The 20,387-nt window shown below is 42.1% G+C and overlaps 1 protein-coding gene across 4 annotated transcripts in view; it reads right to left on the minus strand.

The window, feature by feature from the left end:
• slc12a3 (solute carrier family 12 member 3) overlaps positions 1-20,387 on the minus strand; it is a 75,547-nt gene that overhangs the window by 20,465 nt on the left and 34,695 nt on the right. For 3 of the 4 annotated variants that reach the window (XM_063066761.1, XM_063066759.1, XM_063066758.1), the window contains 5 exons: positions 17,522-17,677; positions 15,495-15,594; positions 12,949-13,060; positions 7,600-7,734; positions 6,614-6,720 (listed from right to left, as the gene is read on the minus strand). In XM_063066761.1, the coding sequence (XP_062922831.1) occupies positions 6,614-6,720; positions 7,600-7,734; positions 12,949-13,060; positions 15,495-15,594; positions 17,522-17,677 (610 nt within the window). The remainder of the gene's footprint in view (positions 1-6,613; positions 6,721-7,599; positions 7,735-12,948; positions 13,061-15,494; positions 15,595-17,521; positions 17,678-20,387) is intronic. The other variant, XM_063066760.1, reaches the window with a different exon arrangement.

Consider the following 20,387-nt stretch of genomic DNA (forward strand, 5'->3'; position numbering starts at 1 on the left):
CAAAAGAATGTAGACAGTGGAATTCAGAAACAAAAGTGCAAAATGCTGACAGCACTCAGCAAGTCAGGTAGAATATGCGGGAAGAGAAACAGAGCTAATGTTTCATGTCAGATCACCGTGGTAGAGAAGGCTGTTATGTTTTGTAACTCCAAAACATTAAAAAATGGAAAGCAAAAATACAGAGCCATGAATAAGGTATCTGAGATTTGTTTTTACTTTAAGCGAGGCGCAGACATCTCACATGGTAGCATCATGATGAATGCAATTCATAAATTTTTTCCATATAACCCATAATGAATTATTTAAACAAAGAATGCTTAATCAAACAGTATATTTATGATACTACTCAGATATTACTGAAATAATAAACACAACACTTCTCCCTGCTTAGCTCTAAACTCTAACCCAATATAGAATTCATCTCAACTTATATACATTTGATGTTGTTCAGTTGTTTAGTTGAGTCCGACTCTTCGTGACCATAGGGTCCATAAGGTTTTCGTGGCAAGATACGGAAGTAGACTGCCAGGTCTTTCTTCCCTGCAGATACTGCTGCTGCCCAGGTGGGGACCCAGCTGGGTTTGGACTCAGGACCATCTGCCCGGAAGTCCAGTGCTGATGCCCCTACACCAGCAGCCAGCATAATGTGTATGTGTACACGTACACATAAAACTATGAAAATAGACATCCACAGCATTGAACATTTTAATTTGTCCCATTCAGTCCTAAAGATTTAACTGATGTGGAGGATGTCATACTCTTGTGGGATAACCTCATTCCTGACAAGGGGTGGTGGTGCTGGGATAGGGAGGGGTCACTCTGCTTGACAGGTGAGACTTGTGGCTGTGAAACAACCTCAGGTTCTGAGGCCTCCTCCGTGTTGGTTGTAGGAGTTGACCCTGGGACTCCTTTGGACAGCTCTGGACACCTTTCCTCTTGGCATCCTGCACAGTGCATGGTAAGCTTCATTGGACGATATGGATCACGTGTGAGTACAGAGCCATCACTATTTCCTTTACCTTTTGGAAAGCCACCTTACACTGCTTTGTCAATTGCCATTTCTTCCCGATCTGTAGAAATCTGCTCAAGGGATGGGGTATAGTAGCCAGGTTCCAATTGTTATAGTAATTGACAAATTCTAAAAAGGACCGCAATTGTGACACATCCTTTGGTATTGGGATATCCACCACTGCTTGAATTTTCTTAGCACAATTGTGTAAGCCCTGTGTGTCGATGGTGTGACCGCAGTGCAATGCTTGGTGTAATGAATTCACAGGTAACACCGAGGGTCTGGGCAGCCTTGCACCACCTGGTGAACAGAGTGGTGTAGATGCCACTCCAAAAATAAGCCTATTATAGCAATAAAGCCCTCTATAAGTGATGGCGGTGAGAAAAACTTTGGACTCTTCTTCCATCCCCATCTGTACGCTGGCCTCAGCTAAATCCACTTTGCTGAAGCTGTGTAGCCTTGGTTGTAGCGAGCACTAGGCCTAAAGCCTTGGGCTTGCCTGCAGCTGCAGACCATGTAAGAGGATGCAGAAGCATTACAGCGTGGCGCCACGCTCGGGTGGGGCTTGGCCTCTCCCATTGGTGCTGCCCTCCAGTGTTCGAGCAGTGGAACGACAGACTGGATTGCTTGCATCTGCACGCTGCTGGGAGACTGTACCACCAATTGCTGGACATTGTTACTCAGGGTTTTGGACTATAGATATGTTTTTTTCCCCTGAATGAATACGTTTCTTTGCTAGCTGTTTTGTGTTACTCACTATTTCGAATGTTTGCTTGCTATTTTGAATGCTTTGCACCTTGGCCCCAGAGAAATACTGTCTCATTCAGCTGTAACTATGTATGGTTTGAATGATAATTAAACATGATTTGATTTGATTTGAAGTGTTTCCCTCCAGAAAGGTTTGCAAAGATATCCTCTATCCTGGGTACAGGGTATTGATTTACTTTCAATGCTGGGTTGATGGTGACCTTAGAAATTCCCACAGAACCTGACGGACCCATTTTTCTTGGCTACTGGGACCACTGGCATTGCCCATGGGCTCCACTCAACCTTGGGAAGAATTCCTTCAGCTCTCAGGCAATCTAGCTCACTGGCTACTTAATCACATACGATACAAGGAACTGAATAGGCTTTGCAAAACTTGGGTGTGGCATTTTCACTTATCACTATCTTACCCTTGATAGGCTTCAGTTTTCCAATGCCATCCTTGAACGATGCTCTGGCATCATCTAGTACCTTTCTTAATTCGCTTTCAGTTGATACCATTGCAGGGGATGTGGCATACAAATGATGGATGAATCTCCAGTCAAGTTGTAGTTATCGCAGCTAATTGTGGCCCCACAATGCTGGCCCTTTTGTTTTTATTACATACAAGTCCAATATGGTCTGTTGGTTGTTGTATTTCACTGTTAGAAATGTCATCCCCACAAGATTTATTTATTCTCCAGTGTAAGTTCTTAGTTGGATACCTGCAGGCTTCAGTTCAGTATCTTTGAAATGACTTTCAAACTCACTTTGTGGAACCAGATGAGCCAGTGTCCTATTCCATTTTAATAAATTTGCCATTCACTCCTGGAGTGAGCCATATTGCTCATCTCCTGTTAAAGCTCACATGGTAAATCTCAAGGCTACCCAGTCCTGTGTCATCATTATCAGATTTTTATCGACAGCATATAGATTAGTGCTCTTTTTGAAATTACAACTTGACTTTTTCTCTTCCCTTTGCAGTCTGTTTACTTCTGTCTGCCCAACATACTCTTTGTATGTCCTACTTTGTTGCATTTTATGCAAGTTTCGCCTTTAAGCCTGCATCAGTCTGGTATATATGAGCCCCTGCCACAAAAGTAACACAAATTGTTCCACTAGGCCGGTTTCTGTTTGATCACTGCAATTTTGTTCATGCTTATTTTCAATCCTGACTACAAATCAATTGTGTCTGTCTGCAGTTTCCATTGATACAGTGATTTCAACTGCTCTTTTAAATGTAAGTGGGTTTCAATTAGGAGTCATCTTTGAAAGCTTTCTTTTAAGATTCCACAAGCTATATGATCTCTCAGTGTATTATTAAGCCCATCGCTGAACTGACAATGCTTAATCTCTTCAATTTAGCCACGTACGCTGAAATAGATTCCCCTTCGTTTAGATTCCACTTATAAAACATAAAGCATTCTGCAATCAACAATGGTTTCGGTTCTAAATGCTCCTGCGTTACTTTCATGATATCAGCAAAGCTCATTTTGGCTGGATTGGCTGGAGCAGTCAAACTTCTAAGTAAACTATATGCCTTTAAACCCACACACGAGGAATTCTGCAGATGCTGGAAATTCAAGCAACACACATCAAAGTTGCTGGTGAACGCAGCAGGCCAGGCAGCAACTCTAGGAAGAGGTACAGTCGACGTTTCAGGCCGAGACCCTTCATCAGGACTAACTGAAAGAAGAGATAGTAAGAGATTTGAAAGGGGAGGGGGAGGGGAGATCCAAAATGATAGGGGAAGACAGGAGGGGGAGGGATGGAGCCAAGAGCTGGACAGGTGATAGGCAAAAGGGATATGAGAGGATCATGGGACAGAAGGTTCGGGAGAAGGAAAAGGGGGGGGGTTAAAACCCAGAGGATGGGCAAGGAGTATAGTCAGAGGGACAGAGGGAGAAAAAGGAGAAAGAAAGAAAGAATGTGTGTATATAAATAAATAACGGATGGGATACAAGGGGGAGGTGGGGCATTAGCGGAAGTTTGAGAAGTCAATGTTCACTTATTTCTCATTGACTATTCCATTTGCTTTAAAATACTGTTCAATTTCAGTATATAATTTCAGTTATCTCTTGTGCAATCACATAGTCTAGCTTTCTGATGTAGCCAGGTATTTCTGCTAATTTTTTAATGATTTTTATCACCCGGTATTCATGGTTTATGAACCAGTGAATTCTTCTGTTTTCTCCTGATAACTGGATTGCCTCCATCTCCTTTTTTGAAGAGACACGTGCTACACTGCTTTTATTTAATATAAAACTCAAATGTCCAGCTGTGCTTTTCAAAAAACATTCGAACGTCTCACTGCACTTGAACAGGTTGTCTTGGGTTTGTTTAAAAGTCACTCTTTGTCACTGTTATGTTTTGTAACTCCAAAACATTAATCTATTGAAAGTAAAGCACTGAGCCTGGAATAATGCATCTTAGTATCGTTTTTTTCTTTAAGCAAGGTGCATGAATATTGCATGGTAATATCATGATGTATGCAATTTACATATTTTATAGTTAAATGAACAAGAATGCTTAATCAAACAATATAGTTACAACATTACTCAAATATTACTGGAATATTGATTGCACAACAAAGGAGGACTTCTATGTGGGCAACAACCAACCAGGATGTGTTAGAAGGTTCTGACAAATGGCTTGCATCTATTTCTCTCTCTACTTATGTCATCTGACCTGCAGAGAGTTTTCAACATTTTATGGTTTTGTTATCATTGGCCGTGTGATCCTTTCAGACATGGCACATAATTGAGGTCAAGTGGGCTAAACTTATTGCATTTTACATTCCATTTGGTTTAGCTTGATTTATAAGCCTTTCATTGTGCCCCAATCAGCATCTCACACGGCCCAGAAATTCCAGTGTGCCTTACTGTGTGACATTGGTAGTTGTTTAGTAGGGAGCCAATATCTGCCTCAGTCAACGCTCACCATGGTTACCAAGGTCTCAGAAATCACTAATATGTCAATGGACTTTTCATAATCAAAAATATGCTGCTTAGAATGAACGCTGGATCTGATTTTGGGGTTGGATGGGAGAGGAGGATTGGCAGTATATTTGAGATTTAGCACCTGGAGTTGGATTGTTGAAATTTGAGAATGGGAGAAGAGTCACTGCTAACAAGACTCATTGCCATCCCAGTGCAGAGGTAGGTGAGATGGGACAGATAAAGTGGAAATGGAAGTGTCTGAGATTGGTAGGCCTTGGTAAATTGGTGTGGGAAGGTACTGTACATGGATTCTAATGAATCAGGGAAGCTGGAAAGATGTCAGCTACTGGAGAGTTGGAGCCAATAATGGAGGGTCAGTGGGGCTGGTATTGCCTGGTGGGAGTTAGCAGGAATTGCAAATCGGGATCGATTGAACAGGCAGACTGGTTGGATGGAGGGTGAAGGCCAGAGCCCTTCCAATGTTCTGGAGGAGGGCAAGAGAGAGCAGATGGAATCAAAGGCTTTTGTCAATATGGTGGAGAAATAAACTGTGGTTCTGGAAGAAGAGAGAAGGAAGACATTTCAAGCAGAATCTATGTAAAACATTTCAGCACCGGATAAAAGTGTGGTGGAGAGGGAAAACTGGGAGAATAGAATGGAGTTCTTACAGGAGGCAGGGTGGCATTACATGTATGAATTTCTGGACCATTGCACTACAGTTATTGCTCATTACTATCAATCTATCTCCCTAGTACTGAAACTTAACCACACCAGTGTGAAACATTATTCCTTTTTTTGAAAAATTTAAAATAATTCATCCAGCAAATAGAGAGCTCCAGACCTGCCTGCCCATACCTGTTCCCTACCTCCGGAACTACCCACAACTGTTCACATTATTCCTTAAGTAATTGTTTATCTTACAGATTTCAAAAATGAAAAATGTCAAATTTGAAATATTTAACTTCCTTTTTTGTCCCTTTGTAATTTGAAATCAAGTGACATAAAAGATCCTTCAATACAAAGCTGAAGAAGAGCAGGAAAGTTATATGTGGTGTGTGGACAATATTTATAATTTACTCACTATTATAAGATATATTGTCTGGTTATTACCACATTGGTGTTTATGGACATGTGATGTGCATCGACTGGTTACTGTCCTACAATATTAACCATACCTCCAAAGCACTTCGCTTTGGAATATTTTGAATGAGGTATGAAGAGTTATATAATCTTTCTCTTACTCCAAAATTGCTTTATCTCTTGTATTCATAAGTTTGACATTGAATTTCTTGACACTATTTAATAATTCGCTTTCAGATTTTGCCTTAATTTCAATCAGATCAATTAAGAAATATCCTTGCACTTTTAACTCGGGTCTTGAAGATCCAATTTCCTCACCATCACCAATCGGAAAAGTGTCTCACAAGACAATGTTAAATACCTATATGAGCAAGGTTAAACAACTAAGGAGATGGGGCATTTCGTCCACGGAAACATGAAAATGTGGCCTATTCTGCATATGCAGTTTGGTTGTTGCACTGTTCAAATACCTTCATTTTATTTTTATCTTTGTTCTTCTGCACAGTTATAGCTGAGAATTCGCTACAACCTGCACAGTGTTGTCTCTGCAGTGCCTGAACAGACAGGAGGAAGAGGTGAACATCCCAAGTGACCTCCTGCATGCATTTCACACAATTCCAAAGGAAATGTCAGTCCCGTGTTAGCCCAGAACTACCAGAAAGAAAAGATGCGATTGCCAGTTCATGCTGTGGTCAACCCTGACAATGAGGACAAGTGTAGAGGTCAGTTCTGCTGGAAATTACTAAAACTCATGTCTAGAATAAATCTTGGAATGAGTTTTCAAAGTATTTACATTTAAAATGCTCTCTTTTTGAAGAAATTTGCAGAGTGAAGTACTCACTATATAATGCCAGTGTAATTTTCCAACTTCTGTGGATGATCAGAATGCCAATTCCTTTTAAATCCCATCACAAGGACATTGGGCTTCATCCTTCCCAGCCCAACAGCCTAGTCAAGGTGAAATGTGATTTATTTTAAACCATGCAGTAACAGTGGCAAAAAGGTTTATGTAAACAAAGACAATTAGTAAATCATAATGCATTTATTCATACTGCAGCCTTTACTTTCTATGATAAATAGTCAGTAATTATGGAAAAATATCTTCATAGTTATCAAAATGTCCGAGGCCATTCACAAGCTCACAAGGAAGAAGCTCAATGCAGTGGTAGAGTTGCATTTTTGAGGCACGGTTGGGAAGTGTGGAAATGCTCACTCTCTTGTTTGCTTGGTCCTTCACCAGTCACTATTCCTCATCCCAACGATGTGCAAAAGGCCCGTCTCTTGGTCCTATATAATTAGTGCAGTTGGAACTGAAGTGAAGCACTGCATTGGGTATTAAATAGCACAGATTTTTATCCTGGACATAAATCAAGTGGTTATCCAGAGACTTTTTTCCCAGGGCAAAAATGACTAATATGAGGGGGTATAATTTTAAGGTGATTGGAGGAAAGTATGGGGGGATGTCAGAGGCAAATTCTTTACACAGAGAGTGGTGAGTGTATGGAATGCACTACCAGGGGTGGTGGTCGAGGCAGATACATTAGGGGCATTTAAGGAACTCTTAGATGGGCACATGGATTGATTAAAAAATGGAGTGCTATGTAGGAGGGAAGGGGTTGATTGATCTTGTTGAAATGTCAGCACAATATCATGTGGGGTGAAGAGTCTGTACTGTGTAAGTCTATGTCTATGACCAATAGCCTTCTGCCCTTATGCCTCTGTCCAGCCTTTCGTCCCACTTCACCTCCTCTTTGCCCTCTACTGCACTTGGCCTCTGCCCTGCCCTGTGTTGCACTGTCAATCTGCCCCTGCGTTTTACACGTTTACCTGCATTAACATTCGCGATCCTGTTCGTAGGTTATCTGCAGCCACTGCGGTATAAAACGACCTGACCTTTCTCTTGATCATCCACTTGACGTGTCCATTTGAGGTGACTTCAGACACCTTTTCTTTTTGATGTCCCTTGGATCAAGGACAGGGTGCAAATAGGTATAGAAATTCAGCAGTCAATCATGGCCGTGATGAATGAGTTAGTTTCAGAAACACCATATGACCATGGACATAGGGGACATTAAGCCATTAATCCATCAAGCATGTCCCGCCATTCCATCATGGTTGATTTATTATCTCACTCAAGCCCACTCACCCGCCTTTTCCCCATGTCCTTTGATGCTCTGACTAACCAAGTACCTAGCGACCTCTGCTTTAAGACAATAATATTCAGTGGGATAGCCCTTGAAGCAATGTCAAATACAAGACAGAAATAGGGAGAGGGGTTATGCAATGGAATTTATCACCCAAGATGAGGGAAAAGTTTTAGTCAGCTACCCGATAAGTATGTGTCACCAAGGTCTCAAAATGGTGTGGCAGCAGAGGAGGCTCAGTAATGTTGCAGTGTGGCCACAGTAAGAAATGTTATCTAGCAGGTAAGCATGGGCCACAGGAGAGGGAAGGTAGAGGGTGATTGCTGGAGAGATGTCTGGTGGTGAGTTGAACCTGCAGGAGAGGGTACGGTCAGCAGAGTGGGGGTGCTTTATCAACTCTGGAGAGTGTGGGGAGCTGGTGATTGGGGCAATGGAAAGGGTGCAGGGGAGATTACAAGGATGTTACTAGGACTGAAACTGTTAAATAATTGGAAAGATATTTTTGATATTATCTCAACAGTTCTATGTTTTGATTTACAACCCCATCCTATTACGGCAATTTTTGGATTGCCAACGGTAGAAGATAGATCTTTGTCTTCTTCAGCTTGGCAGATGATAGCATTTGTTACTTTAACGGCCAGAAGATCTATTTTATTGAACTGGAAGGAAACCTACTACATTCCAATGGTTTTCTCAAACTATATTAAGTTTAAATTTAGAAAAAATTAGAAGTGATATTTTTGATCCTTCGGTTAAATTTGAAGAAACTTGGAAACCTTTTATGCAACACTTTCATATGATGTAATTTGACTTTTCTGAATCTTCTTTATTAACTTAAAATATATGAATAGAGGAGCGGAGTTGAGACATCACTGAACGTGTTCAATTCAAGATACTGGTCTAGCCCTGTTTTGTTCTGTTTGCTTTTTTTGGGTTTAGTATTTAGTGTTTTTTTTTCTTTTTTTGGGGGGGGTCTTTGCTTATATATGTATTTTTTTCTTTTTATTTCTTTTTTTTCCTTTATGACTAATTTCATCATGAGTTTGGAAGTCTATTATACCTATGTTATTTGAAAATTTTCTGTATATGTTTATTAATAATAAGATTATTCCAATCTCTTTGTATTAACATTGTTATTGTGGTTATGATTTTGAAAATTAATAAAAAGATTTAAAAAGAAAAAGAAAGGACTGAAACTTGTAGCAATGAGGAAGCTTCGCTTTCTGTGACACAGGGAAAGCTGAAGGGAGACGTTAATGAGGTGTATAAAATAATAAGGGTCTAAAAAAGATTACTGGGAAGCTTTTTACTCTAAAATCCAAAAAAAAGGCAACTAAAAAAGCTAACAACAGGAATTCTGCAGATGCTGGAAATTCAAGCAACATACATCAAAGTTGCTGGTGAACGCAGCAGGCTAAGCAGCATCTACAGGAAGAGGTGCAGTCGACGTTTCAGGCCGAGACCCTTCGTCAGGACTAACTGAAGGAAGAGTGAGTAAGGGATTTGAAAGCTGGAGGGGGAGGGGGAGATGCAAAATGATAGGAGAAGACAGGAGGGGGAGGGATAGAGCCGAGAACTGGACAGGTGATAGGCAAAAGGGGATACGAGAGGATCATGGGACAGGAGGCCTAGGGAGAAAGACGGGGGGGGGTGACCCAGAGGATGGGCAAGAGGTATATTCAGAGGGACAGAGGGAGAAAAAGGAGAGTGAGAGAAAGAATGTGTCCATAAAAATGAGTAACAGCTGGGGTACGAGGGGGAGGTGGGGCCTAGCGGAAGTTAGAGAAGTCAATGTTCATGCCATCAGGTTGGAGGCTACCCAGACGGAATATAAGGTGTTGTTCCTCCAACCTGAGTGTGGCTTCATCTTTACAGTAGAGGAGGCTGTGGATAGACATGTCAGAATGGGAATGGGATGTGGAATTAAAATGTGCGGCCACTGGGAGATCCTGCTTTCTCTGGCGGACAGAGCGTAGATGTTCAGCAAAGCGGTCTCCCAGTCTGCGTCGGGTCTCACCAATATATAAAAGGCCACATCGGGAGCACCGGACGCAGTATATCACCCCAGTCGACTCACAGGTGAAGTGATGCCTCACCTGGAAGGACTGTTTGGGGCCCTGAATGGTGGTAAGGGAGGAAGTGCAAGGGCATGTGTAGCACTTGTTCCGCTTACACGGATAAGTGCCGGGAGGGAGATCAGTGGGGAGGGATGGGGGGGACGAATGGACAAGGGAGTTGTGTAGGGAGCGATCCCTGCGGAATGCAGAGGGGGGGGGAGGGAAAGATGTGCTTAGTGGTGGGATCCCGTTGGAGGTGGCGGAAGTTACGGAGAATAATATGTTGGACCCGGAGGCTGGTGGGGTGGTAGGTGAGGACCAGGGGAACCCTATTCCTAGTGGGGTGGTGGGAGGATGGAGTGAGAGCAGATGTACGTGAAATGGAGGAGATGCGTTTAAGAGCAGAGTTGATAGTGGAGGAAGGGAAGCCTCTTTCTTTAAAAAATGAATTCTTTAAAAGATGTCTTCATTTTTTAAAGAAAGGGGCTTCCCTTCCTCCACTATCAACTCTGCTCTTAAACGCATCTCCTCCATTTCACGTACATCTGCTCTCACTCCATCCTCCCACCACCCCACTAGGAATAGGGTTCCCCTGGTCCTCACCTACCACCCCACCAGCCTCCGGGTCCAACATATTATTCTCCGTAACTTCCGCCACCTCCAACGGGATCCCACCACTAAGCACATCTTTCCCTCCCCCCCTCTCTCTGCATTCCGCAGGGATCGCTCCCTACACAACTCCCTTGTCCATTCGTCCCCCCCATCCCTCCCCACTGATCTCCCTCCCGGCACTTATCCGTGTAAGCGGAACAAGTGCTACACATGCCCTTACACTTCCTCCCTTACCACCATTCAGGGCCCCAAACAGTCCTTCCAGGTGAGGCATCACTTCACCTGTGAGTCGACTGGGGTGATATACTACGTCCGGTGCTCCCGATGTGGCCTTTTATATATTGGTGAGACCCGACGCAGACTGGGAGACCGCTTTGCTGAACATCTACACTCTGTCCGCCAGAGAAAGCAGGATCTCCCAGTGGCCACACATTTTAATTCCACATCCCATTCCCATTCTGACATGTCTATCCACGGCCTCCTCTACTGTAAAGATGAAGCCACACTCAGGTTGGAGGAACAACACCTTATATTCTGTCTGGGTAGCCTCCAACCTGATGGCATGAACATTTTGACTTCTCTAACTTCCGCTAGGCCCCACCTCCCCCTCGTACCCCAGCTGTTACTCATTTTTATGCACACATTCTTTCTCTCACTCTCCTTTTTCTCCCTCTGTCCCTCTGAATATACCTCTTGCCCATCCTCTGGGTCACCCCCCCCCCGTCTTTCTCCCTAGGCCTCCTGTCCCATGATCCTTTCGTATCCCCTTTTGCCTATCACCTGTCCAGCTCTCGGCTCTATCCCTCCCCCTCCTGTCTTCTCCTATCATTTTGCATCTCCCCCTCCCCCTCCAGCTTTCAAATCCCTTACTCACTCTTCCTTCAGTTAGTCCTGACGAAGGGTCACGGCCTGAAACGTCGACTGCGCCTCTTCCTATAGATGCTGCTTAGCCTGCTGCGTTCACCAGCAACTTTGATGTATGTTGGTTAACTAAAAAAGCTATAAGGGAAAAGATGAAATATGAGGGCAGACTAACCAATAATATAAAGGAGGATACTAAAAGTTTTTTCAGTAATATAAAGGGTAAAAGGGAGGTGAGAGTTGATATTGGACCACTGGAAAATGATGCTGATGAGGCAGTAATGGGGGACAGAGAGATGGCAGATAAATTTAATGAGTACTTTGTATCAGACTTCACTGTGGAAGACAAGAGCAGTGTGCCAAAGGTCCATGAATATTAGGGAGCAGGAGTGAGTACCATTGCTATTACAAAGGAAAAAGTACTTGGAAAACTCAAAGGTCTTAAGGTGGTAAGTAACCTGGACCAGGTGGACTACATCCCAGGAGAGAGGTCGCTGAAGAGATAACGAATGCATTGGACATGATCTTTCAAAAGTCATCTGATTCTGGAATGGTCCCGTGCAAATGTCACTCCACTCATTAAGAAGGGAGGAAGACAAAAGAAAGGAGACAGTCAGCCTAACCTCAGTGGTTGGGAAAGTGTCAGAGTACATTATTAAGGATGAGGTTTCAGGGTACTTGGAAACAAATGATAAATCAAAGTCAGCATGGTTTCTGTAAAGGGAAATCTTACCTGACAGATCAGTTGGAGTTCTTTGACCAAGTAACAAGCATGATAGACAAAGGAGAGGCAGTGGATGTCATCTACTTGGATTTTCAGAGGGCATTTGATAAGGTGCCACACAAGATAAAATCCTATGGTGTTACAGGAAAGACACTGGCAAGGATAGTGGAATGGCTGACAGGCAGGAGGCAGTGAGTGGGAATAAAGGGGGCCTTTTCTGGTTGGCTGCCAGTGACTAGCGGTGTTCCTCAGGGGTCAGTATTGGGACAGCTACTTTTCAAATTATTTGCCAGTGATTTGGAAAACAGAATTGATGGCTTTGTGGCAAAGTTTGCAGATGATACGAAGATAGATGGAGGGGTAGGTAGCGCTAAGAAAGCAATGTGATTGCAGCAGAGGATATAAATTTAAATTAATTGGTGGAAGCAGGGAGATGAGGAAAGATTTTTTATTTTGAGAGTGATGGTGTCTTGAACATAATGTTCAAGAGATGAAAGGGTGAGTGAGGGGCAAAAATCAAACCATTAAAAAGGTATTGGGACTTGTATTTGAAGCATCATTATCTTTGAAGCTATAGATTCAGTGCTGAGGTTCAGTAACAATTTTTTTTGAATTACGCGTTCATATGGGTCAGATGACCTGCAATATTACACATTTTGTACCAATCAATGTACACATATTTAGGTTAAACTTGAGTAATAGTATTCCATAAAGCTATTTTTTGCTGCACGGTACTCGAAATATAGAGATCAGGTTTCAAAGGTTCAACTGCACTCACGATGAGCACATTCCCGCACACCATCAGACTGTGGTTTTTGGTAAAAGTCCCAATAAAATCAACCAGTGCTGGGCGGATGTTCGGAGGACCAGTAAGAACCAAACACTGAGGCCTGGAAACATACAAAATCTTGAAGTTAATCAAAGCAATATCACACAGTTGGAACATTATGAAAACCAGGAGGAGACAGAAACAAAAGCACTACATTACAGAGTTCAACACTTGCATCCCATGAAGCAAAAACAATTGGAATAATGTTTTACAAAGTCTACAGATTTTTTCTAGGTCCCTGATGAGTCTCATCGTCATTGCAACCATAACCCCACCCCGATGTGATGCTCAAATCACTCCCAAACTGATGGCAACTCTCCCCACACCCGATTCCCCACACTCCCACCCTCAATTGCCTCAGCCTGATCCACCCAACTTGATTCAAGTCCCAACCTTCACCCATATCTCTTGGCTTTTCTCTCCTCACCTATCGTGACCTGGAATCTTTCTCAGATTCAGATTTATCACTGTGCATCAAAACATACAGTGAATGTGTCATTTGCTCTAACCAAACACCAAAGGATGTAGCCCGCAAATGTCGGATTTCCGGCGTCAAAATAGAATGCCCACTGTGCTTGGCAGAACAGCATGGAACACAACAAAACAGAACATACAAAAGTGACAAAGCAACAACAAAATAAGCCCTGTCCTTCCCTCCCACCCATATGGTACTCTAACACTAGGACAGGCTGTCTTTGGTCCACGGGACTTGTGAAGAATATGATATGCAGAAGATGATGATGCAGATCAAACAGATCACAACTTACAAATTAACCTTACTATTAAACAGGAAGCTGCTTATTATTTGGATGCCTGACCACTAATCAAACACCCTTTGCTTTCATGTTCCTGCAATGTTTTTATACCCAATATGTAATTAAACATAATTTTTGGTTCTCCCAACAATATCTGCAAGATTTATTATTAATTCTGGTGATGGATTCGGATTTTATCACTTGTACATCAAAACATACAGCAGAATGTGTCACTTGTGGTAGCAACTAAAACACCCAAGGATGTGCTGGGGGCAGCCTGCAAGTGTCATCACACATCCCGGCACTAACATCGCATGGCCACCATGCTTGGTGTCTTGGACAATCCTGGAAACTTTGTACCACTGATAACTGGCAAATACCTTGGGAACTTCTATTCTCGTGGGACTCAACTAATGAATTATACAAGTCATTTTGGCTGGTTTAGGATTACTGAAGAACTCATTAATATCCAACTCAGCGAAAAATGTATGATGCTGAAAAACATTAAAAAATTTTAGAGATCTGGTTCCTACTTAATCTAACTTCCCACAGCCAGTAGGTCTTCACAGTAATTCAGATTGTTGTAAGAAATCTATTGGCTAGTTATTTTCAGTTTAACATGTTTGCCGTCCTTCTGAGTCCGTGAAATGAGTTGTGTAGAGTTGTTCACGATCTCTGGAAGGAGTTAAAAAATCACTATCTCCAGCTACACGCGACCATTTTTATTTGTGGCTGCATTAGTTTTTGTGTGGAACCACAGTACCTGAGCACCAAATGTTACCATTTGTTGCAGTTCTACTGGTGTCTGGCGAAGGACATCTCTGGCCCTACTGCTATGGAAAGTCCCAATCAGCTGGACATTGCCACACTATGTCCTTTCTGGAAGAGTCCTTCCAAGCAAACACCTTTGACCATCAAGAAACATTCTGCTGACATTTCAGGATAGGACACTATGGATACAGTGGTGGGATGGGGTGGTCTCTGAGCAAACTATCCTAATCATCTGGCAGAGAACCACATCAGTAGAGCTCACCAACAAGCACCCGGACCTCAATTGGCTGGGCTCTCACAGTCAAATCCTTCTCAGAGAGGCAAAATATCATCCCCAATGCATGATCTCTCAGAATGGCTGCGGTGGGGAAGAGATGATCACCACACTGCTTTGCTAAGAGCCCCCAGAGAAAGACACAAAGTTCCTTGTCTCATTTTATCCCCAGTAGCTGCTTAATGAGGGATTCTCTGATCTATGGGCTGCTTCCAAGGACACATATTGAGATGGATATCAAGTGATGCTGGAAGACTATCAACTCGGTGAAAGACACTCTCTGTTCTGTCCAAAACCTGTTGCTCTTCCAGCCCATCAAGGTGTCACTCCAGGCTGAGGAATGCACTGAAGCTTGGTGCAGCCAACACATAGGCTCTGTAGGAAAGGGCCACATAGCAGGCTCGTTTTGCTACCACGCATGGGTGGGAAAGCCCCTCAGAAACTGAACGGTGCATCACCCAGGGAGCCACATGATGACAATGGTGCTATTTTAAAAAAATTAATATGATTGTATGTATTACCCATGACTGTCATGATGGCGCCCCAACGACGCCACCAGGAGATAAGGGTGCAAGGCAAGGCATTCCCCATGAATGTAAAATGATTTGTACCGTCTATTCTTTTGTATATATTTTTAATTATGAAAAAAGTTTATTTTCAAAATCTAAAAAAAACCTCCGGATACAAGGATTTACCTGTAATTTTTAATATGATCATCCACTTCATTCAAACCCACAGAGTAGAACAGGGCCATGTTGTAGGAGCCAGCTTGAACAGATGACCCCCAATTCACATCTTAAAATGGAAAACAAGTTTTATATACAAAACATATTAAATTACCAATCCAAGCTTTTCTAAGGGCTGGACTTTCTCACTCTAAGGGCTGGATTTTACTTTGACTTTAAAGCTAAACTACTAATTGCTATTTGGAGACACTATATAATGTGATGGGGTCTACACCAACTATGAAGCCAGCACCAAGATTTGTGCTCTGATTCTCTGGTTAAAGCAACTTTTTCAACTTGTGCGAAAGACAAAGAACTATACTTACATTGGAAATAACAATACACAAACATGCTTTTACTATCTGACACGCAAAGCTTGTTGAGAGACATTGCTTGAAAAGTAACAGCAGCAATCTTGAACACAAGAGGTTCTGCAGATGCTGGAAATCCAGAGCAACAAACACAAAACGCTGAAGGAATTCAGCCAGTCAGACAGCATCCATGGATGGGAATAAACAATCGACGTTTTGGGCTGAGATCCTTCATCTGGGCAGCAACCTTTCAGTGCACAGTATATTCCCTTACACTTTGAGACAATGAAATTGGGAAGGTCCTGACTTAATTCTCAGTCTACATCAGACTGTATTACAGGAAAGATAATAGCATGAATAGAAGATTGGCTGACTGGCAGGAGTCAAGAGTGGGAATAAAGAGGCCTTTTCTAGCTGGCTGCTGGTGACTAGTGGTGTTCTGCAGGGTCTGTTGTCGGGACCACCTCTTTTCATGGTATATGTCAATGATTTGGATGACAGAATTAATGGGTTTGTGGCCAAGTTTGCAGATGATACAAAGATAAGTGGAGGGACAGTTACTGAGGAGGAAGCAGGGAGTCTGCAGAAGGACTTGGACAGATTGGGAGAATGGACAAGGAAGTGACAGATGGAACACAGTGTGGGGAAGTGTATGGTCATACACTTTGGCAGAAGGAATAAAGAGATAAACTACTTATTAAACAGGGAGAAAATTCAGAAATCAGAGGTGCAAAGAGACTGGGGGGTCCTAGTGTGGGATTCCCTAAAGGTTAGCTTGCAGGTTGAGTCAGTGGAAAGGAAGGCATATGCAATGTTAGTATTCATTTTGAGACCCTAGAATATAAAAGCAAGGATGCAAAGTTGAGTCTTTACAAGGCATCAGTCAGACCACACCGAGTATTGTGAAAACAAGAGATTCGGCAGATGCTTAAATCTAGAGTAACACATACAAAATGCAGGGTGAACTCAGGTCAGGCAACATCCATGGAAAAGAATAAACAGTCGATGTTTTGGTCCAAGACCAATGCCAGCACAAAGCATTGGAGAGTGTTTTGATGAGGTTCATGAGAATAAGCCCAGAAATGAAAGGGTTAACATATGAGGAGCATTCGATGGCTTTGGGCCTCAGAATAGAGGGATGTCCACTTAGAACAAAGATGTGGAGGAATTTCTTTAGCTAGAGGGTAGTGAATCTGTGGAATTCATTGCTACAGATGGCTGTGGAGGCCAGGTCTTTGGGTATATTTGAAACAGAGGTTGATAGGTTCTTGATTAGTCAATGCATCAAAGGGGGAGAAGGTAGGAGAACGGAGTTGAGAGGGATAATAAATCAGTCACGATAGATTGGCAGAGTAGACTCGATAGTCCGAATGGCATATTTCTGATGCAAGAAGTCCATTCTATTCTGAAACTCTCAGTTGATGATCTAATGCCCTTGCCAACTAGGCTCATAACTCCCAAGTGAATATTTAAGCAGACAACTATGGATCATATTCCTTCAGAAAAATCATTAAGTACTTCTAATGTTACATAACTAAAAAGAATTACATCAGTTCATTAACTAAAAACCTCTAAGCTTTAGCAATGTACGCAAATAGATTAACATTGGATTGTCTTTGTCTCTAGTGCGATGCGATACACAGAACAGTAACACCATTTACATCGATTGTAGTCCCAATTACTTACCAGGCTTCTTGTACAATGCATATGCCAGAAGGAAGCCTACAATTCCAATGGCAATGAGGGCTGCCCACCATGTCAGTAAGAACATGATGACCACTGAAATAACTGCACCAAACAAAGAAGCCCACTTGTTATAATATGTGAATGAAGGTCTCCAACCTTTAGACAAAAAAAAAATCAAAGATCATTTAAAAGAGAGACAGATAATATGTCAGTTAATATCTCCAACATTCTCACACTCAATGTCAGTAAGAGCAAGCAACTGATTTGTGAACTTCAGGAAGGGGAAGTCAACCAATGGAAAGGTTGGGCAGCTTCAAGTTCCTGCTTTCAACATCTCAGAGGATCTATTCTGTGCCCAACACATTGAGACAATCATGAAGAAGGCATACTAATGGTTCTACATTATTAGAAGTGTGAGGTGATTGCTACATCACCCAAAACATGTGCAAATTTCTACAATTGTACTCACCATCTGGGACGTGCCCTCTTAGACTTCTACCATTGGACAGGAGCCTGAAGACCCATTCTCAATATTTTAAGAATAGCCTTTTCCCCTCCTACGTCAGATTTCTCAACAGTCCATGAACATGAACTCGCTATTCCCTTTCATACTATCTATTTTTTCTAACTTATAGTAATTTTTATGTCTTCCATTGCACAAATTTCCCACATCGGTGATAATAAATCTGATTTTGATTCTCATTGATATAAGCACTTGCCAGATTTTTAATAACCGTGCACATTATCCTCATTTTTGTTTCACTTACAATCTACAGAAAAGTCTCCAAATAATGCTCAGCAAATTTACATAAACTGGAACAATACAAATCCATGAATTAGGAACACATACTAGCTGACCCTACAATTTCTGGCTGACCTGACTGCAAGCTCAAATCTCCATTCCCATCTATCTTCATCCTCCCCCAATTTATTATTTGTCTATCTCTTGCTGAAAAATATTCTGCAATTGTTCTTTGAGGAAGAGAAATTCAAAGACTCATGAGCCTCTAATAGAAAACACTTCACCTCAGTTGTCTTAAATGACTATTTGTCTTATTTTTAAACTGTGATCTCTTGATTCTCCCATAAATGGAAATAGATTCTCCATATATGCCCTGGCAAGAGCCCACAGGAGCTCATATGCTTCAATCTCTCACTCCAGTGGATACAAACTTTGCCTGTCCAACTTTTCCTCGTAACACAACCCATAGAAAGGTACTATGACAGAAGAAAGGCATTATAAAATACAGAAAATAATGAGGTGAAGAAAAAAATACTGGCCATTAAATATAGCACATGGAAGAAGTCTATTTACATGAGAATATAAGAATGTCGGGAGAAGGCAATTCAGTAGCGCGTATCTGTTGCACCATTCAATAAGATCATGGTTGACTTACAGGGACTAGAAGGGGATAGGAGAAGGATTAAGGAAAACCCCAAGATGTTCTACACATATGCAAAGGAGAATAACTAGAGTAAGGTTGGGTCTGATCAGGGATAAAAGAAGAAACATGTTCCTGGAGTTTAAGGAGGTAGGAGAGGTCCTTAATGAATTTTTTGTTTCCGTATTCACCAGTGAGAAAGTCCTTGACAAATAGGAGGACAGCGAGGGACAGGCTAATATGCTAGAACATGTCAACATTAAGAAAGTGGATGCGCATGAACGTTTGAAAAACATAAGGATAGACAAGTCCCTGGGGCTGGACAGGATATACACAAGGTTACGATAGGAAGCAAGGGAAATTGTTGTGCCTTTAACAATCATCTTTGCGTCCTCACTGGGCACAGGATTAGTGGCAGAAGATTGGAAAGTGGCAGATGTTATTTCTTGGTTCAAGAAAGTTAATAGGGATAATCCTGGGAATTATAGACAGTGAGTCTTACATTGGTGGTGGAAAAACTATAGGGGAAGATTCATAGAGGAAGGATTTATGAGCATTTGGAGAAGCAGTCTGATTAGGGATAGTCTGGAAAAGTGTGAGGTGATGCACTTTGCAAGGTTGAACTTGAAGGCAGGGTATAGGGTTAATAGCAGGATTCTTAGTGACATGGGAGAACAGAGAGGGCTTAGGGTCCATGTTCATTGATCTCTCAAAGCTGTTGTGCAAAATGATATGGCCGTTAAGCAGGTGTATGGTGTGTTGGCCTTAGTTAGTCTGGGGACTGAAGGACTGAGTTCAAAAGCTGCAAGGTAGTGCTTTAGCTCTATAAAACCCTAGTTATACCACTCTTGGAGTATTGTGTTCAGTTCTGGTTTCCTCATTATAAGGAGAATGTGGAAGGATAGCGCGAGTGAACTGGGTTTTTTTTCTTGGATCAAAGGAGGATGAGAGGTGATTTGATAGAGGTACAAAAGATGATAAGAGATACATTTTCCTAGGGCAGAAATGGCTAATATGAAGGGGCATAATTTTAAGGTGACGGGACAATTATAGGAGGGGATGTTTGAGGTAGGTTTTCTACACAGAGTAAGTGGTAAATGCGTGGAACTTGCTGCTGGGTTGGTGGAAGAGGTAGATACATCAGGGACATTTAAGGGACTCTTAGATAGGCACATGGATGAAAAATAAATAGAAGGACATGTAGGACAGAAGGGTTAGATTGATCTTATCGAGTGGGGTTAAATGGTTGGTACAACATCATGGGCCAAACAGCAGGCTTTTACAGCAGCAGCAACCTGGGTTTAATTGCGGTAAGGGGTTTGCAGGTTCTCCCTATGACCGTGTGGGTTTCTTCAGGTGCTCTGGTTTCCTCCCATATTCCAAACACTTATGGGTTAGTAGGTTAATTGCTGACATGTGCAATTGCATGCCACACACTCCTTGGGTATAAAGGGCGTGTTACCGTGCTACATCTCTAAAAATAA

Source organism: Mobula hypostoma, chromosome 14, assembly GCF_963921235.1.
Source record: "Mobula hypostoma chromosome 14, sMobHyp1.1, whole genome shotgun sequence".
In the NCBI taxonomy this organism is placed as follows: Eukaryota; Metazoa; Chordata; class Chondrichthyes; order Myliobatiformes; family Myliobatidae; genus Mobula; species Mobula hypostoma.